Source organism: Elephas maximus, chromosome 10, assembly GCF_024166365.1.
Source record: "Elephas maximus indicus isolate mEleMax1 chromosome 10, mEleMax1 primary haplotype, whole genome shotgun sequence".
NCBI classification, from domain to species: domain Eukaryota; kingdom Metazoa; phylum Chordata; class Mammalia; order Proboscidea; family Elephantidae; genus Elephas; species Elephas maximus.
In genome coordinates this window covers 50,162,953-50,187,888 of record NC_064828.1, presented here as the reverse complement: position 1 = coordinate 50,187,888, position 24,936 = coordinate 50,162,953, and the positions used below count along the sequence as shown (strand labels likewise).

Sequence of the window (24,936 nt, the reverse complement as noted above, 5' to 3'; positions counted from 1 at the left end):
AACATTTAAAACAGCCAGGTACACATACACACATACACAAAACAGCAAGAACTAGAACACTAAAAATTGAGGGGAGGAACCCCACAGGTCCTTAGATATTGCAATTATCAAACACAGGTTTTAAGATAATTCTGCTTACTATGCTTAAAGAAATAATAGTTAGGCTTTTGTAAGAACAACAAACAATAAAGCTTACATAACATTTTAAAAAATAGAAATTTTAAAGCAGAAAAATACAAGAGCAAAATTAAAAATACAGTAGACAAATTTAACAATAAATTAGTATATTTAGTATATTAGATGCAACTGAAGAGTTAGTGAACCTTAAATATAAGATAAATTGAAAGAAATTATCCAGAATCCATCACCAAAAAAAAAAAAAAGATAGCAAATACATGTAACTGAAGTCCCAGAAATGAAAGAATGGAAAGAGGCAATATTTTAACAGATAATCTCTAAAAAATTTCCACAACTGATGAAAGACATCAAACCACAGATGCAAAAATCCCAGTGATTTCAAAGCATGACAAAGAAAAAGCCATCTATACCTAGACACATTTATAGTGAAACTGCACAGAGAAAAGATAAAATTTTAAAAGTAGCCACAGTCGGAGGGCGCCAATAACTGATTTACATTCAAAGGATTTACATCTAAGATCCACTTCTCAAGAGCAGTAGTGGAAGCCATAAAATAGTGGCACATTTCCAACAGCAGCATATATAGACTGCATTTCTTTGCATTAATCTTATCTCTGGCTTCATTAGTCTATTACCCTTGTATCTTTTCCCTACTATTCCGTTAATATTTTATTTTATCCTTTTACAATATATGTGTTTTGTAAACTACATAAAATCTTGTCTTAATAAAATAATTCTAATGCCATTAACATTTATGCACAGTGATGCTCATCACAGAATTATTTTAAGGAATAAAACAACAGAAGGAAGAGGAAAAGGAAAAAGAAGAAAAATGAAAAGAAAGAGGATGAAGAGTTTTTAAGAATTAAAGAAAATGAGACAAAAAGTGGGCACTAATTGTCTTGGAGAGACCCTGGTGGCATAGTGGTTAAAAGCTATGTCTGCTAACCAAAAGGTCCACAGTTCAAATCCACCAGGCGCTCTTTGGAAACTCTATGGGGCAGTTCTACTCTGTCCTATAGGGTCACTATGAGTCGGAACAGACTCAAGGGCAACAGGATTTGGTTTGGTTTAATTGTCTTGGAAGGAGCTCTGGTGATAAAATGGCTAAGCATTCGGCTGCTAACTGAAAGGTCATCACTTTGAACCCACCAGCCACTCTCTGGGAGAAAGATGTGGCAATCTACTTCCATAAAGATTCCATAAAGATTTACAGCCTTGGAAACTTTATGAGGCAGTCCTGCTCTGTCCTATGAGCTACTATGAGTCAGAATTGACTCAATGGCAACAGGTTTGGTTTGAAATTGTCTTCAGGTAGAACAAAAGTGAATTTTATTTTCCTCTCTTGATTTTTCTAATTTTTATAATAAGCAGTATAACAAAGTGAGAGCAACCAAACATTCTTTAACAGAAGAAAAAGATTAATAATTGGATTTATGTAGTGTTAAACTTTAGGTATCACTATTAAATTTGCTTCTGTAACTAAAAATACACCCCTAAAAGCAAATAAAAATACCGTAAGATCCTCTATACAATTCCAAGTGGCTTTATATCTTGGAACTTCAGTCAAATAAAATACCCTTTCAAAAAGAAAACAGAATAGAACATTCTTCTTGGTTGGCTAAATCAACATGGATAAGTACATTTTTAAGAAATCTATATAATGTATAATATTATATACTCATATATGTATCAATGCCATCAAGTGAATTCTAACTCACAGCAACCCTATAGGGCAGAGTAGAACTGCCCATACGGTTTCCAAAACTGTAATCTTTATGGAAGCTGACTGTCACATTTTTCTTCCAAAGAGTGGCCAGTGAGTTCAAACCGCCTGCCTTTTAGTTAGCAGCCGAGAACTTAGCCACTGTGCCACCATGGCTCCTTCATATATGTACACGTTGTTGTTGTGTATTGTTCAGTTGATTCCAACTCATAGTGACCCTATATGACAAGTAGAACAGCCCCATAGGGTTTTCCTGGCTATCATCTTTATAGATGGACCCCTGGTAGTGCAGTGGTTAAGAGCTATGGCTGCTAACCAAAAGGTCAGCAGTTCAGATGTACCAACCGCTCTTTGAAAACCCTATGGGGCAGTTCTACTCTGTCCTATAGGGTTGCTGTGAGTCAAAGTCGACTCGATGTCAACAGGCTTTAATCTTTACAGGAGCAGATTGCCAGGTCTTTTCTCCTGCAGAGCTGCTAGTGGGTTTGAATCACCGACCTTTCAGGTTAGCAGCCAAAGCTCTAAGCCACTGCACCACCAGGGCTCCTTAGACAGGCACATACATAGAATAATCATACACAGTCAGTCTCCAGGTTATGAATGTCTGACTTACGGACAACTCTCTAAGAATGGACTGCCATACAGCCTGTTATACGAAAAAATTGAGTTAAATACATGCAATCGTTCGTAATAACAAACATACACACTACTTTGTGATGCTCATGAAAACACTGAGTGGTTTGGAAGTGTTTTATAGACATAGAAAGATAACATATATACTATATACTAAGACAAGCACCTGACTGATGCTAAATAAGAACCGTATGTACCTGTTCTGACTTACCTACAAATTCGACTTAAAGACAGATTTAGGAACAGATCTCCTTCATAACTCAGGGACTGCCTATAAGTGTATATATAAATACAAGGAGCCCTGATGGTGCAAACAATTAATCGCTCAGCTGCTAACCAAAAGGCTGATGGTTCGAACCCACCCAGCCACTCTATGGGAGAAAGACCTGGAGATCTGTCTCTGTAAAGACCACAGCCAAGAAAACCTTATGGGAAGTTCTAGTCTATCACATGGCAATGTTATGAGCCAAAAATGACTCCACGGCACCCAACAACAACCACATATAAATACGTGTAATTTTTATAATGCCTCTGACCACTGCTCACGATGTCTGATGATTTACATAACTGTCCAGTAAAATTTAATGTCATAATCAGTTATACAATTTAATTGTTAAACAGCAACAACAATGATAATAGAAAAAACTCATTTAATACGTCACCTCATATTCTGGGTATAGGGTTTCCTTCATGACAGATACTGGAACAGAGAATTTGGGTGCAGCTGGATTCCAAAATAACTTCGTAAGTCCTGAATAAGCAGACGCCTTTGAAAATAACATAAAAGGCTATTAGAACCGTAACAAATGGGCCCCTAGAGTAAAAGTCCAAGCTTCTGTCAAAATTGTTTTTAACTGCTGAGAAAGTGACCTGATTGGTTCCACAGCCTTGGAAGGTCTGGGAAAGGCAGCTTTTTAGACAAAAACATAAAGTTTCTTTTTTATGCAAAAATGTAGTCAGCAATATCAAGGATGGGGGAAATAAGTAGAACAACACTGGGAGGCAAATTGGCCATTTCTAGTAAAATAAAAAATATGCATGCCATATGATCCAGCAATTTCACTTCCAGCTATATATACTAGGAAAACTTTTTCTTTTTAATATTTTATTGTTTTTGGTGAACGTTTACAAAGCAAATTAGGTTCCCATATAACAACTGCTATACATATTGTCCAGTGACATTGGTTATATTTTTCTCAATGAGTCAGCATTCTAGCTATTTTCATTCTGGTTGTTCTGTTTCCATTAATCTAGCTTCCTTGCGCCCCTCACCTTCTCATCTTTACTTTAGAATAAATATTGACCGTTTGGTCTGATATGGATGATTATTTAAAGAAGCACAGTGCTCATGGGTGATATTGTTCATTTTATGAGCCAATCTATTATTTGTCTGAAAAGTGACCTCCAGGAGTGGCTTCAGTTTCAAGTTTAAAGGGCTACTTCTAGTCTCTACTGGTCCAGTAAGTCTGGCCTTTTTAGGAATTTGAGTTTTATTCTATATTCTTCTCCCGTTCTATCAGGGACCATCTGTTGTGTCCCTCCATCAGAACAGTCAGTAGTGGTAACCAGGCAGCATCTAGTTCTTCTGGTCTCAGAATAGATGAGGCTGTGGTTCTTGTGGGCTATTAGTCCTGTAGACTAGTTTCTTTTTTGAGTCTTTGGTTCCCTTCTTTCTCTTTTGCTTCAGAGGAGAAAGACCAATAGTTGTACTTAGATGGCCACTAGCAAGCTTTTAAGACCCCAGACACTCTTCTTCTAGGAAGCCTTACATGTGCACATGAACAAATATGTACAAGGACCTTAACGCAGCATACGAAATAGCATGAAACCAAGTCCAACCTAAACAGGAAAACAGGTTAAAAAGTGTGGTGTATTCATGTAATTAAACACTATACAGCTGTTAAAACATAAGAATTATGCTACATAAATGGATCTTAGAAACATGAGAGTAAAAGAAACAAGTTTTAGAAAGATGCATACAAAATGCAGTCATTTATATAAATGTATTTAGAACACACAAAGCTATACTATTCATTTTTTCAAGGTCACAAATACACCTAGTAAAGTATAAAATCATAGCCTGGAAAGACTGCAACTGTAACAGTAACTGCACTTGGGTAATGAGGAAGAGAAATGAAATTATGAAGAGTATAAGAGGGCATAATTGAATGATTTTTTTAATTTCTTTTATTTTAGAAAAATCTGAAAAAAGTTAATGACAAAATGCTAACATTTACAAATTCTTGATAACATGCACTCAGATGTTAGTTTGGTTTATGTACTTCTTTTATCTAAAATTTTTCCATATAAAAATCAGGCATAGGAAATTTTTTAGTGAGATAAATACTGTGTGATACAGTAATTGTGGATATATGACGTTACGTATTTGTGAAAACTCATCACTAAGCACAAAGAGTGAGCCTTTGTACAAAAATTTAAAAAAATCATTTATGTGCCTGGAGGACCCCAGGATGGAAAGTACAATGTAAGAAAACAATCTAAGTTCTGAGTTGGAATCAACTCACGGCAGCAGGTTTGGGTTTTTTTTTTTTTGCGGGGGGGGGGGTGGCTCTTTGTAGAAATGGCCAATTTTAGGTCTGGGGCAGGAAATATACAATGTGATCCTGGAGCATCTTCCAGTCCCAGAAATTAAGGAAGTGCTCAAAATATCCCACAAGGACCACTAGAGTATGGCCCAAAAACCCTTTTACACTCAGTATTGAAGTCACTCGTGAGGTTCACCCTTCAGCCAAAGATAAGACAAGCCTATAAAACAAACAATAACACATGTAGTTCAACCATGTATACTAGACTCAAGGACAAGAAGGCAGGAGAGGACAGGAAAGTTGGATGAATGGAAATGGGGAACCCAAGGCTGAGAAGAGGAGAGTGTTGGCACATCATTGAGTTGGCAATGTATTGTTCAATGAGAAACTAATTTGCTCTGTGAACTTTCACCTAACGCATATTTTATATATATATACATCCCATAAAGATGGGGTATGTCAAAAGGCACACAGGAATCAACTGAAAGATCTGCCAGTGGCCAAAGCTGGAGCAATCTGAGCAACAAAATAAATAACACCATATTGGATTATACCCCAAAGTATAAAATAAATGAGTTCATACTGATAAATATACATGACTGAATAAATAAATGAGGAAGAATAGACAAATCTCCTGTGCCAAAGATTTTGAATTTTTGTAGATACTCCACCCTCAAGTAGGTACAGCATTAACTCCCCACTCCTTAAATGTGGGCTACACATAATGACTTCCTTCCAAAGAGTAAAGTATGGAAAGAGGAGAAAAGCAACTTTACAATGGAGAAACCTGGCAAACACTACATCAGCCAGGTAATCAAGGTTAATATCAACAATGATAGATCATGTTTATATTATGTACCCTTGATATGATGGGATGAAAATGGTGCATTACCTCAGTAGTATTCCTCCCCAAATCAGAAAAATATCAGGCAAATCCCAACTGAGGGATATTCTACAAAATACCAGACTAGTAGTCCTCGAACTTTCAAGTCATCAAAAACAAAATCTCAAAAACTGTCAGAGCCAAGAGAAGTCTAAGAAGGCAAGATAACTAAATGTAATGTGGAATGCTAAATAGGATCATGTAATAGAAAAAGGACACTAGCTAAAGACTAAGGAAGTCTGAATAAAGTATGAACTTTAGTTAATAATAATGTATCAATATTAGTTCATTAATTTTAACAAATACACCATACTACTGTAAGATGTTGTATTACTTTCCTAGGACTCTCATAACAAGTTACCAAAACTGGGTGGCATAAAGCAACGTAAATTTATTTCCTCACAGTTCTGGAGGCCAAATGTCCAAAATCAAGGTATCAGCCAAGTGAATTCTTTTTGGAGGCTCTGAGGGAAAATCTATTCCATACCTCTTTCCTAGCTTCTGCTTGATCCTGGCAATCCTTGGCATTCCTTGGCTTGTGGTAGCATAACTTCAACTCTACCTCCATCTTCACAAATCTCCCTCTCTTTTATAAGAACACTAGTCACTGGACTTAAGTCCCATCCTAAATTCAGAATGATCTCATCTAAGATCCTTAACTTCATTACATCCTCACTCAAGGACCCTATTTCCAAAGAAGGTCACATTCACAGTGGTTAAGACTTGGACACATCTTTTTGGGATAGTATTCAACCCACTAACAATGTTAATAATGTGGAAAACTGGGTGTGGAGTAAATGGCAACTTTCCATACTGTTGTAATTTTTCTATAAATCTAGAACTGTTCTAAAAAAATAAGGCTTATCAGCAACAACAAAAATAATATTAATAATAAAGAATAACAATAAAGCAAAAATAAAAAAGAAAAAATCACTTTAAAAAATATTTGGAAGTGAAAAAATGAGGCACTCATGACAAGATCTTGGAGAAAATGTGTAACATTTAAAAATAATAGCTGTTGAAATCCATGGTATCATTGGTAATTGCGTTTTTACTGACTTTCAATAATATTTAGTTGTACTATGCATTTAAAAAAAAAAATTACCCCCCACCAAAAAAAAATTTTGTCTTTCACCACAAAAATGAGCTCAAATAATTAAAGTATCAGCTTGCAAGCATTACTCTAACATTAACTATAAACCTTACAGTGTCATCTCCTGGAGTATGGATGCTACACAGACTTTCTGGAGTAATACATAAAGACCCAAACCCAGTAAATAAGAATTCATAATTATTAGGTGACGATGAATCTTAAGAATTTTTATTTCAAGTCAGAGATACACCTTAACCATCTTGATCACATCTTTCCTATCTAACAACGGAGTGTTTAGGAAAAGGCAGATTTCGCAGTTGCCTGGTTAATTTGTCCAACATAGGAATTCACAATCATTCGTTCTCTGTCTTGTTGGGCACACTACGTAGCTTTATACTGTAAAGACCTAGAGTCCAGGAAGTCCTTGCTAAAAGATGAATAAATTCTTCCAAAATCAGTTGAAAATTCTTCTTACAATGATCACCTAGAAATTAAGAGGATTTCAGGTTTTCAAATACTATTTTTTCTGGGTTTATGTCACATATAATACAGTAATTCTTTCCATCTAGTAGCTAGACTTCCAGCAGCTTTAAGCATCCAGAATAAAGTTAGCCCCCTAGAAGTAAACCAGATGCAAGCCTCTAAGTGGGAAGGGGAAAAAAGCTGTAACTAAACAACTATGCTTTCAAGGAAAAGCTCAGATGCACCTTTAAGAGAGAATTTATCAAATTAAAACAGTGAAGAAATACTAATTTCTTGCTTTCACCAGCAATGCTAGGTCCTTTGTAAGAGGAGACCTAGGAAAACAGTGAAAAACAGCAGCGCTGGCAGCTGCTAGAACTTGGCAGGAGGACAGAGATTGCACAGGAAACTGAATTACTAACCATAAAGCAAACTGGGTTAATTTAGTATAACGGCACCTCTGTAGCCCCTAAGACTACTTTGTATATTACAGCCCAATACTCAGGCTCATGCTGAGTCAGAATATTTTGTTTGCTAAGGAAGAGAGATATGCAAATTAACTTCACAGGTAAATTAAGCTTCATATAAATGAAACATAAGGAGGCAGAACAGTTTTCAAATGTGGTCTGAAACCCTGGAGAATCCCAATACCTTTTCAAGTGGTCTACAACCTTCAAACTATTTCCGTGATAACAAAGTCATTATTTGGCTATTTCACTGCGGTGATATTTGCACTAATAGTACCCAGCCCACAATAGTAACAACAACAAAAAAAAAAGATTGGTAAAACTAATGGTACTTTAACATGAAACAAGGAAGAGCACTTTAAAAATGCCTTGAGGAAGTAGAAAAAATGTTAATTTTATTAAATCCTAACTTTTAATTAGATCTTTTCAATATTCTGTGTGACGAAACAGGAAGTGCACGTAAAACTCTTTTGTAGCCACAGTTAACTATGATGGTGGTTTCAAGGATATTACATGTACTATTGTTTGAGTTGTGAACTGAATTAGCCATCATTTTTATTTGAGAGAAAAACATCAAACTATGGTTGTTCAGACTTGGGTATTTGGCAAGTCTAAAAATGAACAAAGTAAACCTGACCCTTAAAATAAAACAACTGAGAGTGTTTGTGCCAATAAAAAATATGAGCTTTTAATCAAAAATTAGAGTTTTGGAAATTTTGTGTCATTCACAATGCAAGAGAAAGGTTACCAATACCAAAAGACTTTCCTGACAATGTTAAAAATATGTTATTTTGATATTGCATATAAGTTAAGAACACATTAGACATTTCTCAAGCTGAAAGAACTGGAGAAAAAATTCAAGCCTCAAGTTGCAAATTTGAAGGATTCTATAGGCAAAAAAAAAAAAAAAATACTGAATAACACAAGCGGCATCAAAAGAAAATGGAGGAAGGAAAACACAGTCAGTGTACCAAACCAAACTGGTCGGTGTTCAACCATTTCAGGAGGTAGCATACGATCAAGAACCGATGATACTGAAAGAAGTTCAAGTTGCACAGAAGGCACTGGAGAAAAACAAGGGTCCAAGAACTGATAAAATAAGAATTGAGATGTTTCAACAAATGGATACAGCACTGAGGTGCTCACTCATCTATGCCAAGAAATTTGGAAGACAGCTAACTGGCCAACCGACTGGAAGAGATCCATATTTGTGCCCATTTCAAAGAAAGGTGATCCGACAGAATGTGTAAATTATTGAACAGCATTATTAATATCACATGCAAGTAAAATTTTGCTGAAGATCATTCAAAGGCATCTGCAGCAATATACTGACAGGGAACTGCCAGAAATTCAAGCCAGATTCAGAAGAGGATATGGAATGAGGGACATCATTGCTGGTATCAAATAAATCATAGCCAAAAGCACAGAATACCAGAAGGATGTTTACCTGTGTTTTATTGACTATACAAAAGTATTCGATTGTGTGGATCATAATAAATTATGGATAACGCTGTGAAGAATGTGAGTTCCAGAACACTTAATTGTGCTCATGAGGAATCTGTACTTAGACCAAGAAGCAGTTTCCTTCGAACACAAGGGGATACTGCATGGTTTAAGGTCAAGAAAGGTGTACATTAGGGTTGTATTCTTTCACCATAACTATTCAATTTGAATGCTGAGCAAATAATCCGAGAAGCTGGACTAAATGAAGAACAACGGCATCAGGATTGAAGGAAGACTCATTAACAACCTGTGTCATAGAGACGATACAGCCTTGCTTGCTGAAAATGATGCCTTGAAGCACTTACTGATGAAGATCAAAGACTACAGCCTTCAGTACGGATTACACCTCAACATAAAGAAAACAAAAATCCTCACAACTGGACCAATGAGCAACATCATGATAAATGGAGAAAAGATTGACGTTGTCAAGGATTTCATTTCACTTGGATCTACAATCAACACCTGTGGAAGCAGCAGTCAAGAAATGAAACGAGGTATTGCATTGGACAAATCTGCTGTAAAAGACCTCTTTAAAGCGTTCAAAAGCAAAGATGTCACTTTGAAGACCAAAGTGTGCCTACCCCTAGCCATAGTATTTTCAGTTACCTCATATGCATGCAAAAGCTGGACAATAAATATGGAAGACTGAAGAAGAATTGATGACTTTGAATTATGGTGCTGGTGAAGAATATTGAATATACCAAGGACTGCCAGAAGAATGAACAGATCTGTCTTGGAAGAAGTACAGCCAGAAAGCTCCTTAGAAGCTAGGATGGCGAGACTTTGTATCACATACTTGGACATGTTATCAGAAGGGATCAGTTCCTGGAGAAGGACATCATGCTTGGTAAAGTCGAGGGTCAGCAAAAAACAGGAAGAACCTCAATGAGATGGACTGACACAGTGGCTGCAACAATAGGCTCAAATAGCAACAACTGTGTGGGTGGCAGAGGGCCAGACAGTGTTTCACACTGTTGTACATGGGGTCGCTATGAAAAGGAACCAACTTGATGACATCTAACCACAGCAACATATATACTGAAACTGAAATATATTGATATTGAAGGATTAACATAACTTGGTATACATATTTTCCAAATTACTAATGCATCGCTTACAAAATGATACATGGGTAAAATGTCCATTCAAAGTACAAGATAACTCAATATATTTTAATGGAATAAGATATGAGAAGTCGTTGATATGGCTTCAGGTTTCAATTACAACAATTTTTGTTAGCTTTACAAATTATCATTTAATATATTCTTTTTAACTTTTTAACTAAGTTTGACTTTTTTGTTTTCGGTTTTGTTGACTGGTCCACTGACTCGAATTTTTTTTGTCATAAGCTTTATATTTTGGGATCATTATAGATTCACAAGCAATATTAAGAAATAATACGCAGAAGTCTCATGTACTCTTTACCCAGTCTCCTCCAAAGGTAACATCTTACAAAACCATAGTACAATAAAAAAAAAAAAAATCACGAAGAAAATACTGACATTGACACAGTCAAGATAACAAAGCATTTACATCACCACAAGGATCCCTCATGTTGTCCTCACATAGCCATGCCCATTTTCCTCTAATCCGCCTTCCCATCTATCCTTCAACTCTGTCAACCCGTCCCCAGTGCCATCGCAACTCTGTCAATCATGACTATATTCTCAATTTCTCTAATTTTGTTATTTCAAGAATGTTATATAATAAAATCATACAGTAGGTAATCTTTCTGAATTGGTCTTTTTCAGCATAAATCTCTAAAGTTTCATCCACATACTTGGGTGTATCAATAGCTCATTCCTTTTTATCGCTGAGTAGTATTCCAGGGTATAGATGGAACACAGTTTAATCCATTGAAGGACATGTGGATTGTTACCAATTTTTTGGCTTTTATAAAGTTGCTATAAACATTCGTGTACAATTCATTGTATGATCATAAATTCTCATTTCTCTGGAGTGCAACTGCTGGATTATATAGTAGTTGTATGTCCAGTTTTTTAAGAAGCTACTAAACTGTTTGCCAGAGTAACTGTACCATTTTACAATCCCACCAGCAGCATGTAAGTGATCCAGTTTCACCACATTCTGCTAGCATTTAGAATTGTCACTATTTTTTTTTTTTATTTTAGCCATTTTTTTTTTTTGTAGTGATATCTCATTGTGATTTTAGTTTACATTTCTCTATTAGCTAATGAGGAAACCCTAGTGGCGTAGTGGTTAAATGCTACAGCTGGCAACCAAAGGGTCGGCAGTTCGAATCTCCCAGGCGCTCCTTGGAAACTCCATGGGGCAGTTCTACTCTGCCCTATAGGGTCGCTATGAGTCGGAATCCACTCGACGGCACTGGGTTTGGCTTTGGATTAGCTAGTGATGCTGAACATCTCTTCATGGGTTTATTTTCCATCTGTGTATCTTAATTCTGTGAAATGTCTATTAATGTTTTTGGTCCATTTTTCAATTAGGTTTTTTTTTTTTTTTTTTTACTGTTGAGTTTTCAGAGTTCTTTATATATTCTAGGTACTTGTCCTTGGCTGGATACACGGTTTTCAAACATTTTCTCCAGTAGATTAATTTGTCTATTAATCCTCTTAACAGGATCTTTGCAAAGCAAAAGTTCTTAATTCTGATGAAGTTCAATTTATCAATTTTTCCTCTTACGGACAGTGCTTTACGTATCAAGTCTAAGAACACTATGCCTAGTCCTAGATCTCATAGATTTTTCTTTTTTTTTTTTCCTAAAAAAATTTTTTTGAACTTTTTATTGTGGTTTGGGTGAAAAGTTTACAGAGCAAACCAGTTTCTCATTCAACAATTTATATACATTTTGTTTTGTGACATTAGTTGCAATCCCCTCAATGTGACAACACTCTACCCTCTTCCTCCTTGGGTTCCCCATTTCCATATGTCCATCTTTCCTGCCCTGTCCCAGTGTCTGAACTTTGCTGTTGGGAAAATGCTGCCCTTTTGGTCTGATAAGGTTGATTATTCTTAGGAGCACTTCCTAACGGGTGTTATTGTTCACTTTACTGGCCTGTCTATTATTTGGCTGAAAAGTGATCTCTGGGAGTGGGTTCTTTTCCAGGTTTGAAGGGTATCTAAGGGTCATAGTCTTGAGGGTTTCTCCAGTATCTATCAGACCAGTAAGTCTGGTCTGTTTTATGAATTTGAAATTTTTTCCCACTCTGTCCAGAACTTCCTGTTGTGATCCCAATCAGAGCAGTCAATAGTGGTAGCCCGAAACTATCTAGTTCTTCTGCTCTCAGGCTAGTGGGGGATGCGGTTCTTGTAATTCATTAGTCCTTTGGACTAATTCTTTCCTTGAGTCTTTGAATTTGTTCATTCTTCTTTGCTCCTTACAGGAAGTCTGTGATCCATTTTAAGTTACTTTTTGTATAAAGTTCAAGACTTAGGTCAAGGAACCATGAACATCAAAGGCAAAGTTAAGAAATTGGACTGAGCAGCTGGGGGAGGGAAAGATGATTCAGAAGCAGCCAGGAGTTGCCAGACCTGACTCAGTGGGAACCAGCGCCCCTCAGCCCCAATCTCCTGGCAGTGGGGCTGGCAGTAGCGTTAGGGATGCAGTTACCTCAGCGAAACCAGCCGAGCAAGTGGCGTGGCCCTGATCCCCTGGTGCAACCGCAGTGGGGCTGACAGTAGTGTTCGCGACACGGTTTCCATAGCCACAGAAAGCCAGTGGCACAGAATCTACTCAAGCCTCCAAAATCAGCGAAAAACAGCACTCTCAGTATAAGTGATTGTGTCTAATTTACCGCACGGATCTAATAGGTCCCCTTTTGAAAGAACTCTCTCCCATTTATCTGACCCTCCTCCCTCTGCCCTGAGCCGATTTCCGTGACAGTTGATTTTCCTGCTGGTGCACTCTGAGCCACTCTCCCGGCCTTGGAGAAAGAACAAATTAACAAACGGGGGAAAAATAATCTGCTGGCTTCCCTAAACTGGGAACTTAGGGAAAAAGCAGCTCCTGTCCAGGCACAAGCAATCCACAGATTTTGAATGCCTTTTGCCGCTGCATAGACCCATGTGGCCGCATTTCAGCAGCCAAGCCCTTGTTGTTATATTGCGAGGGTGTATGTGCCTGAGGTCTGACTTTAATTGTTTCAGCTGTGTGGTGGAGAGGCAGGTTTTTGACGTTTGACACTGCTCTGCCTATTAAGCAGGGTCCTCGCCTACCTACATCAGGGACCTGAAGACTGGTAATTCCACCCATGCCACCTAGCCACCCACGACGGGGGTCTCAGGATAAGTGACACCTCCCAGTCCTTACAGTGAAAAGCATTGGGTGCCTATGGTACAGCTACAGTGCCCACCCACCTGTGTGCTCTAGAAAACAGGGACATAGCTTCCTCACAGACACTCAGGGGAATGTTGTCAGCACCCTGCCTTGCTCAGAGTGTGACCCCCTGCTGCAACCAGAAACCTGTGTGTACACCAGTCACTGAAGCTGGCTTGGGGGTGTGGCGTGGTAAAATATAGGCAAGTACTTAGCTTTTACCAGGAGCACCATTCTTTGGTTCCGGAGGTGTGAGTAGGCTGTGCGGCTGGCTGTTTCTTCCTGAGGAAACTGTGGCCGAATGCTAGTACCAGCCTGCCACAGCCGCCCCCGGGAATGGTGCCTGAGGGCTCCTGGCGATTCAGGTCCAGTAACTCCTCTCCACTTCTGACCTGTCTCTTCGTCCTCTTGCAGCTCAGTCCATTTTCTAACTTCCCGTTGATGTTCAGGGCTCCTAACTTGTCATAGACATAATTGTTTCACTTGTTTTTTCTGCTCTTTGTTGTAAGGGGGTTCGTTGGAAGCGTCTGTCTATCCCGCCATCTTCCAGAACATTTTCTTAATACACTTTGTTATGCCAGTTGACCTAGATGTCTCCTAAAAACATGGTCCCCAGACCCCCACCCCTGCAACGCTGGCCTTTGAAGCATCTGGTTGTATTCAGGAAACTTCTTTGTTTTTGGTTTAGGCCACTTGTGCTGACCTCTCCTGTACTGTATGTTGTCTTTCCCTTCACCTATAATAGTTCTTGTCTACTATCTAATTGGAAACCCTGGAGCCATAGTGGTTAAGTGCTATGGCTGCTAACCAAAGGGTCGGTAGTTCAAATATGCCAGGCGCTCCTTGGAGACTCTATGGGGCAGTTCTACTCTATCCTATAGGGTCACTATGAGTCAGAATTGACTCGACAGCACTGGGTTTTTTTTTTTTTTTGTACTATCTAATTAGTGCACACCCCTCCTCCTCACTCCCCACCCTTGTAACCATCAAAGAATATTTCCTTCTGTGTTTAAACTTTATTTCTAGAGTTCTTATAATAGTGGTCTTATACAATATTTGTCCTTTTGCAGCTGACTAATTTCACTCAGCTAACGCCTTCCAGATTCCTCCATGTTATGAGATGTTTCATGGATTCACTGTTGTTCTTAAACATTGTGTAGTATTCCATTGTGTGAATATACCATAATTTATCCATTCATCCGTTGATGAGCACCTTGGTTGCTTCCATCTTTTTGCCATTGTAAACAGTGCTGCAATGAACATGGGTGTGCATATATCTGTTCGTGTGAAGGCTCTTACCTCTCTAGGATATATTTCAAGGAGTGGGATTTTTGGATCGTATGGTAGTTCTATTTCTAGCTTTTTAAGAAAGTGCCAAATCCATTTCCAAAGTGGTTGTACCATTTTACATTCCCACCAGCAGTGTATAAGTGTTACAGTCTCTCCACAACCTCTCCAACATTTATTATTTTTTGTGTTTTGGATTAATGCCAGCCTTGTTGGGGTGAGATGGTATCTCATTGTAGTTTTGATTTGCATTTCTCTAATGGCTAATGATCATGAGCATTTCCTCAAGTGTCTGTTAGCTGCCTGAATGTCTTCTTTAGTGAAGTGCCTGTTCATGTCCTTTGCCCATTTTTTAATTGGGTTACTTGTCTTTTTTAGTTGAGTTTTTGCAGTATCATGTAGATTTTAGAGATCAGACACTGATCAGAATTGTCGTAGCCAAAAACTTTTTTGCAGTCTGTAGATAATCTTTTTACTCTTTTGGTGAAGTCTTTGGATGAGCATAGGTGTTTGATTTGTAGGAACTCCCAGTTATCTGGTTTCTCTTCTGGTGCTTGTGCAGTTAGTAATGTTTTATATTCTGTTTATCCCATGTATTACAGCTCCTACAATTATCCCTATTTTTTCTTCCATGATCTTTATTATTTTAGATTTTAGATTTAGATCTTTGATCCATTATGAGTTCGTTTTTGTGCATGGTGTGAGGTATGGGTCTTGTTTCATATTTTGCAGATGGATATCCAATTATGTCAGTGCCGTTTGTTAAGGAGACTGTCTTTTTCCCATTTAATAGACTTTGCAGGCCTTTGTCAAATATCAGCTGCTCATATGTGGATGGATTTATGTCTGGATTCTCAATTCTATTCCATTGATCTATGTATCTGTTGTACCAGTACCAGGCTGTTCTGACTACCTTGGTGGTATAATGTGTTCTAAAATCAGGTAGTATGAGGCCTCCCACTTTGTTCTTTTTCTTCAGTAATGCATTACTTATCAGGGGCCACTTTCCCTTTCATATGAATTTGGTGATTTGTTTCTCCATCTCATTAAAAAATGTCCTTGGTATTTGGATCAGGATTGCATTGTATCTATAGATCACCTTGGGTAGAATAGACATTTTTACAATGTTGAGTCTTGCTTTCCGTGAGCATGGTATGTTTTTCCACTTATGTAGGTCTCTTCTGGTTTCTTGCAGTAGTGTCCCATAGTTTTCTTTGTATAGGTCTTTTACATCTCTGGTAAGCTTTACTCCAAAGTATTTTATCTTTCTGGGGGCTGTTGTTAATGATATTGATTTGGTGATTTCCTCTTTGACGTTCTTTGTTGGTATAGAGGAATCCAACTGATTTAGGTATATTTATCTTGTATTCTGATACTCTGTGAACACTTCTATTAGTTTCAGAAGTTTTCTTGAGGATTCATTAGGATTTTCTGTGTATAAGATATGTCATCTGCAAATAGAGATATTTTACTTCCTCTTTGCCAATGTGAATGACCTTTATTTCTTTATCTAGCCTAATTGCTCTGGCTAGGATCTCCAGCACAATGTTGAATAAGAGTTGTGATAAAGGGCATCCTTGTCTGGTTCCCGTTCTTAAGGAGAATGCTTTCAGACTCTCTCCATTCAGGATGGTGCTGGCTGTTGGCTTTGTATAAATGCCCTTTATTATGTGGAGGAATTTTCCTTCTATTCCTATCTTGCTGAGAGTTTTTGTCATGAATGGGTATCGAAATTTGTTAAATGCCTTTTCTGCCATCAATTGATAAAATCATGTGGTTCTTGCCTTTTGTTTTATTGATATGATGGATTACATTCATTGTTTTTCTAATGTTGAACCATACCTGGTATGAATTCCACTTGGTCATGGTGAATTATTTTTTGGATATGCTATTGAATTCTATTGGCTAGAATTTTGTTGAGGATTTTTGCATCTAAGTTCATGAGGGATATAGGTCTGTAATTTTCTTTTTTTATGGTGTCTTTTTTTGGTATCAGGAATGTGCTGGCTTCGTAGAATGTGTTTGGGAGTATTCCATCCTTTTCTATACTCTGAAGTACCTTTAGTAGTAGTAGTGTTAACTGTTCTCTGAAAGGTCGGTAGCATTCTCCAGTGAAGTTGTCTGGCCGGGGCTTTTTTTTCGGGGGGGGGGGGGAGTTTTTTTAATTACCCTTTCAATCTCTTCTTCTGTTATGGATTTATTTTGTTGTTCTACCTCTGTTTGTGTTAGTTTAGGTAGGTAGTGTGTTTTCAGAAATTTGTTCATTTCTTCTAGGTTTTCAAATTTGTTAGAGCACAATTTTTCATAGTAATCTGATATGATTCTTTTAATTTCAGTTGATTCTGTTGTGATATTGCTCATCTCATTTCTTATTTGGGTGATTTGCTTCTCCTGTTTTCCTTTGTCAGTCTGACCAATGGTTTATCAATTTTGTTAATCTTTTAAAAGAACCACCTTTTGGTCTTGTTAACTCTTTCAATCGTTTTTCTGTTCTCTTTTTCTTTTAATTCTGTTCTAATTTTTATCATTTGTTTTCTTCTTGTGCCTGAGGGTTTCTTTTGTTGCTCTCTTTCTATTTGTTCAAGTTGTAGGGATAATTCTTTGATTTTGGCCCTTTCTTCTTTTTGGATGTGTGCATCTATTGCTATAACTTGACCTCTGGGCACTGCTTTAGCTGTGTCCCAAAGGTTCTGATAGGAAGTGTTTTCATACTCATTTGGTTCTATGAATTTCTTTATTCTGTTCTTACTTTCTTCTATAATTCTGTCATTTTTGAGTAAGGTGTTGTTCAGTTTCTAAGTGTTTGGTTTCTTTTCCCTGCTTTTGTTGTACTGATTTTTAGTTTTATGGTTGTATGGTCAGGGAAGGTGCTTTGTAATATTTCAGTGATTTGGATTCTTTCAAGGCTTGCTTTTTTTTTTTTTTTAATTCTAGAGAATGTCCCATGTACATTGGAAAAGAAAGTATATTTTGCTGCTGTTGGGTGGGGAGTTCTGTATTTCTCTACAAAGTCAAGTTGATTGGTTGTGGCATTTAGATCTTCCATGTCTTTATTGAGCTTCTTTCTGGATCTTTTTCCTTCACTGAAAGTGGTGTGTTGAAGTTTCCTACTATAATTGTGGAGCTGTGTCACTTTTCAATGCTGTTAGAGTTTGTTTTATGCATCTTGAGCCCTGTTGTTGGGTGCGTAAATATTTAATATGGTAATATCCTCCTTGTATATTGTCCCTTTAATCATTATATAGCATCTTTCCTTATCCTTCGTGGTGGTTTTAACTTAAAGTCTATTTTGTCAAAAATTAATATTGCCACTCCTGCTCTTCTTTGACTATTGTTTGCTTGATATATTTTTTTCCATCCTTTGAGTTTTAGTTTATTTCTTTAAGTCTCAGGTGTGTTTCTTGTAGGCAGCATATAGACGGACCGTCTTTTTTTATCCATTCTGCCATTCTATGTGTCTTTCTTTGTGGATTTAGTCCATTTACATTCAGCATAATTATGTTTAGGTATGAGTTTAGTGGTGTCATTTTGATGTCTTTTTTTGTGTGTTGTTGGCAGTTTCTTTTTCCACTTAATGTTTTGTGCTAAGTAGTCTATCTTTATATATTGTCTTTTCCTCTTATTCATTGTAGATTTTGTTTCAGCTGAGTCTCTATTTTTTTCTTGTATTTTATTTTGATGTGTAGGATAGTTTGTGTCCTTAGTGGTTACCTTATTATTTACCACTATTTTTGTAAACCTAAAACTAACTTTTATTTCTTTATATTGCCTTGTTTTCCTCTCCATACGAAAGAGCTACATTTCTTAGTCTCTGTTTTAATGTTGTCTTCTTTTACATAATAATATCACTGTTTCCCTGTTTTGAGCATTTTTTTATCTTAATTTATTTTTGTGATTTCCCTGTCTGGGTGGACATCTGATTGCTCTGTCCAGTGTTTTAGTCCTGGATTGATACCTGATATTATTGATTTTCTAACCAAAGGACTCCCTTTAGTATTTCTTGTAATTTTGGTTTCGTTTTTACTAATTCTCTAAACTTCTGTTAATCTGGAAGTATCCTAATTTGAGAGACAGTTTTGCTGGGTATATGATCCTTGGCTGGCAATTTTTTTCCTTTAGTGCTTTATATAAGTCATCCCATTGTCTTCTTGACTGTATGGTTGCAGTCAAGTAGTCTGAGTTTATTCTTATTGACTCTCCTTTGTAGGTGACTTTTCATTTATCCCTAGCTGCTCTTAAAATTCTCTCTTCATCTTTGGTTTTGGCAAGTTTGATTATAATATGTCTTGGTGACTTTATTTTGGGATCTACCTTATATAGGGTTCCATGAGCATCTTGGATAGATATCGTCTCATCTTTCACAATATCAGGGAAGTTTCTGCCAAAAAATCTTCAACAATTCTCTCTGTATTTTCTGTTTTCCCTCCCTGTTCTGGTATTCCAATTACTCATAGGATATTTCTCTTGATAGAGTCCCACATGATTCTTAAGTTTTCTTCATTTTTTAAAATTATTTTATCTCATTTTTCTTCAAATATATCGGTCCCAAGTGCTTTACCTTCAAGTTTACCAATTCAGCCTTCCACTTGCTCAATTCTGCTCCTCTGACTTTCTATTGAGTTGTCTAATTCTGTAATTTCATTGTAAATCTTCTGAATTTCTGATTGCTGTCTGTTTATGGATTCTTATAGCTTATTAAATTTTTCATTATGTTCCTGAATAACATTTTTAATTTCTTCAACTGCTTTATCTGTGTGTTCCTTGGCTTGTTCTGTATATTGCCTGATCTCCTTCCTGATGTCTTAAAGGACTCTGTGTATTAATCTTTTGTATTCTGCATCTGGTAATTCCAGGAAAGCACCTTCATCTAAATGACACCTTGATTCTTTGTTTTGAGAGCTTGTTGAAGCAATCATGGTCTGTTTCTTTATGTGATTTGATATTGACTGTCGTCTCCAAGCCATCTATAAGTTATCGTATTAGTCTATCAGTTTTTTACTGTATCCAGTCTAATCCCTGTCTGAAGATAATGATACTGGTGAGGAGTGAGCTTTTTGGCTCAAGTAGACACACGAGCCTATGTAGGCAACTCCCGTCTGGAGGTAAGACCAGAAGGTGGAGAGACAGGAGCTGGTTGAATGGGCACGGGGAATACAGTGGGGAGAGGAGGAATGTGCTGTCTCATTAGGAGGAGTGCAGCTAGGAGTAAATACCAAAAAAAAAAAAAAAAAAAACCAAAGCCAGTGCCGTCGAGTCAATTCTGACTCATAGCAACCCTATAGGACAGAGTAGAACTGCCCCATAGAGTTTCCAAGGAGCACGTGGTGGATTCGAACTGCTGACCCTTTCTTTTGTTAGCAGCCATAGCACTTAACCACCATGCCACCAGGGTTTCTAGGAGTACATAGCAAGGTGTATATAACTTTTTACATGAGAGACTGACCTGATTTGTGAACTTTCACTTACCGCACAATGAGTATAAAATTTTTTTTTTTAATTTTAAAAAAACTTTGTCAAATAGTTCTAACATCTTTGTCATCTCATGGCTGGCATCTGTTGATTGTCTTTCTTCATTCAGTTTGAGATTTTCCTGATTAGTGATTTTTTATTAAAATCTGGATATATGGGGTATTAGGCTATGAGACTCTGGATCTTACTAAAACCTTGCATTTTAGCTGGCATCCTCTGACACCACTCCAGAAAGGAAAGGCGTGATGTCACCTTGTGACTTCCAGATGAGGGCAGAAGTCCAGTTCCCTGACTCAGCCTCCATTGACACCCAAAGAGTGGAAAGACACCTCATTACCGCTGGGGGGGTAGGGAGTTCTGGCTCTCCAGTAGACTTCTGCTGATACCTCCCTGGGTAGAAGGGGTAGGGATGCCTCATTACTGCTCCCCCTGTGGCCTCCACCAACACCATGGGTGAGGGGGGTGGTCTCTTTATAGTTGAATGGTGATCAAAGTCCTTATTCTTTACTAGGTCTCCTCTGACACTACCACAATAGAGAGGTGAAGGGGCACCTCATTAATGCCAGTTGAGGGTGGAAGTACAGAATCCCCATGTGGTCACCACTGACACCACGATGGTGGAAAGCCTCATTACTATTCTTATAGGATGAAAGTCCAGGCTCCACACTCAGCCTTCATTGACACTTCCCCAGCAGGACGGCTAAAGTACCTCATTAAATCTGACAAGGGTAGAAGTTTAGACTCTCCACTAGGCCTTTGTTGGTGGTGTGGGTAGTGTGGGGCCACAGGTTTTTCAGTGATATTTAGCTGGAGTAAAGCACTTATCATCCAAAGTTTTCTGTCTTGCTGGGCTGTCTGTTTCCTGGTCCTGTGGCTAAAGAGCACAGGCTTTTCTTGGAACTTTTTTTTTTTGGCTGCACTTGTTGGTATTTCCAGATTATCAACTTCTTCAGCTCCACGTCAGTGATACATGAAGTAAAAAGAAAGCCGAGGGAACTCACTAACACATCATTCCTTGGGTCCTGAGGCTCCTAGCCAATCTGCCCTCTTTTCTCCACATTTCAGAGTCTTATTGTTTGCAAAATCCACAGTTTTTAGTTGTTCTTAGCAGAAAAACTAGGGGAAAGCACTTCTACTCCATCTTTCCCAGAAGTAAAAGTCTCACAATGAACTTTTAAGAAATTCGCTTGTTAAGTTTTGGTGTATTATCAAAGAAGAATACTCACAGTTATATAAAAAGGTATTAAAATACACTACACATTTGTGGGAAGCCAGTTTTTTTTTTTACATATATTTCAGCCGAACAAATCTATCACAAAATTGAAGGCAGAAGCAGACATGAAAATCCATCTGTCTTCTATTAAGACAGACATTAATAAGAGACTTGCAGAATAAAACAAGACAATCCTAGTTTTCTCACTACAATTAATGTTTTCAAAACTATATTTCATAAAAATGTTATGTTGACACATGTGGCTTTATTACTATTATTTTAATAATTTGATAATATTTTAATATTTCCTTGGCTTTAATTTCTAATATTGAAAATGCCTACTTATATAACTCATATAAACTAAAGTTGAAGTCCTCAATAACTTTTAAGAGAGTAAAGTGTCCTGAGGTCAAAAAATTTGAGAACCTCTGATGTAGAGAAAACTAATATTAAAGGAAATTCTTACGTCCTCTCCCAAGAGTTGCAGGTGTGGTTTGCGAGTATGCTGTCCAGTTCCTTGTGTCAGTACAGGTGGTATCTCTGGTACTGTTGAAGGAATAGTAACATTTTCTTGGTCGTCACCCATAACAGGAATTCCAAACAGTAATCTACAATGTGATTAAAAAAAAAAAATTCACTTTTTTTTTAAGTCATTGGTACTGCAAAAGGTATTGGTTCTCATGTCATAGCTCTGCCAAAATAAACATACTGATTTTTTATATAGTCAGATAATCCAAAGTGGGGAATAATCCAAAAATAATCTAGGTTTGGTTTTGAATATATTTTAGTAGTAACTTTTGTGATGGTTTTGTTTTATTACATTGAAATAATAAATTCACCTTATGAAAGCTTGATTATAAAAGAGGTAAAAAGTTCTCCACCTTTCAATCACTAACCTGCTCCCCACTGCAAGCTCACAGAAAACAGTTTCACTTCTTAGATTAAGGCAGATCACAAGCCTAAACAGAACTGCCTTCTCATATGAAGGTTTTCTCTTCTTGATTCATATCTTTCTGAGATGAACAGAAAATTCTTTTGGTACCACGTCTTTCCTTCTAGCCTGCAAGCTACACATACATAAGAACATAAAAACCAAAACCAAACCCAGTGCCGTCGAGTCGATTCTGACTCAACGACCCCATAGGACAGAGTAGAACTGCCCCATAGAGTTTCCAAGGAGTGCCTGGAGGATTTGAACTGCCAATCCTTTGGTTAGCAGCCGTAGCACTTAACCACTACGCCACCAGGGTTTCCACATAAGAATATATATGCAAAAAAAAAAAAAAAACTTATTGCTGTTGAGTTGATTCCAACTGATAGCAATCCTATAGTACAGAGTAGAACTGCCCCATAGGGTTTCCAAGAAGCAGGTGGTGGATTTGAATTGTCAACCTTTTGGTTAGGAACTGTAGGTCTTAACCACTGCACTACCAGGGCTCCAAGAATATATATGAGAGGTACGAAATATACCAACAAAAACCCTAGTTAATCCAAAGAAAATGAGATAAAGCAAAATTTGAAGGCAAATGGGGCATTAGAGGCTGACCTACCGACTACTTGCAAATACATAAATTTTGTATTGCCACATTCATGTAAAGGACATATAAAAGGAATATAAAGTGGACCTATTCAGAAATAGTTACATCAGTTTCACATGGCAGTATTCAGTACATATGTTCCTCTAGCTTTTGTGTGCGTGTGGTAAGATATACATGACACAAAATATGCTATTTTAACCATTTTCAAGTGTACAATCTAGGCGTTAATCAAACTCACAATGTTGTGGAACCATGGCCACTATTCGTTTCCAAAACGTTATCACTCCAAACACAATCTCTGTACCCATTAAGCAATAATTCCCCATTCCTCCATTTCCGCAGCTTATGGTTACCACTAAATCTACTTTCTGTCTCTCTGCATTTGTCTATTCTAGATATTTCATATAAATGGGATCGTGTAATATTTGTCCTTTTGTGCCTGGCTTATTTTAGTTGTTTTCAAGGTTCATCCATGTCAGAGCAAATATTAAAACTTCATTCGTTTTACGGCAGAATAGTATTCCATTCTATGTATATATCATACTTTTTTTGCCCATTCTTCTTTTGATGGATACATGGGTTGTTTCCATCTTCTGTTTACTGTGGATAATGCTTCAGTGAATCATTGGTGTAGAAGTATCTGCATGTCCTTTAGCTTTTTGATATACCACTATATGAACAGACAGTTACTTTGTATGAGCCACCAAATATGAAGACTAAGAATACACAATCCTTACCGAGTTTAGTTACTTAAGGGTATGCTGAAATCCTCAGATATCATTGTCCTGGCTCTCAAGAAGCAGGCCCACTCAGAGGTAGGCTGGAAAAGATAGGGCCTTGCCAAAGTAGGGTCATAAAAAAATTTTTTTCTTTCTCACCTAGCCAAATATATGAATTTGAAGAGCGGTTAAAGCATGGCGAATATAGTAGACTGCCACACAACAACTGTTCCATTCTTCTTGTAGTGTGCTTTTCTGAACTGCAGACGATGGAGAAATAAAAGTTCTCCTGCAGCCAGGGCTCTGGATGTGATGTTGGATCCACTAGTCAGAGGCATTCACACACAATTTGGAAGCGAGAAGTTTCTGATGTTTCTGTTGGATGCACAGTAATAGCAACATTGAGTTCTTCTGCAGCGGTGTTCCAGTTCCTTCTTTTGTGGGTTGGCTTTTTTTTTTTTTTTGCCAGTGAGCACATAAAACAGACATAATGTGACTCCAGAGTCAACATCTGTGACAGTACTGGCCACCCGATCTCTGAATGTCCACTAACGGGGTATGTTGCCAGTACTGGCTTCCAGATTTCCTGCCTTCCTGACTGTGCCAGAAGGAGCAGCTCCCTTGGCATCTGTTTAGGCATGTTATGAGAGCCATCACTGGAAGCCCTGCCTGCTTAAATCTCATTTTTCCAACCCTTCCATTGATTTTATAAGCACCAAATTCTCTTTACTAAATTGATTTTATAAGCACCAAATTCTCTTTACTAAATTGCTTAAGGGAGCTAAAAATGTCCGTTTTCTTCAACGAAATTCCAATTGATATATTCCGAAAAACAAAAGAATAAGACAAGGCTTAGGGGTAGAAGCATAGGCCAGGAGGGTACATCAAGATCAGTAAAGCATGTCTAAGATAAGGTGGGGGCACTTCGAGGAGGCAGTTGACTTAAGAAGCTACCTTCAGGCACT

At 37.6% G+C, this 24,936-nt stretch overlaps 1 protein-coding gene across 1 annotated transcript in view; it reads right to left on the bottom strand.

Annotated features, from left to right (window-relative positions):
* Positions 1 to 24,936, bottom strand: part of TTC6 (tetratricopeptide repeat domain 6) — a 312,748-nt gene that overhangs the window by 115,579 nt on the left and 172,233 nt on the right. Inside the window, exons 8-9 of the mRNA XM_049899504.1 lie at positions 22,181 to 22,322; positions 3,160 to 3,264 (exon numbers count right to left, since the gene is read on the bottom strand). Of these exons, the coding sequence (XP_049755461.1) occupies positions 3,160 to 3,264; positions 22,181 to 22,322 (247 nt within the window). The remainder of the gene's footprint in view (positions 1 to 3,159; positions 3,265 to 22,180; positions 22,323 to 24,936) is intronic.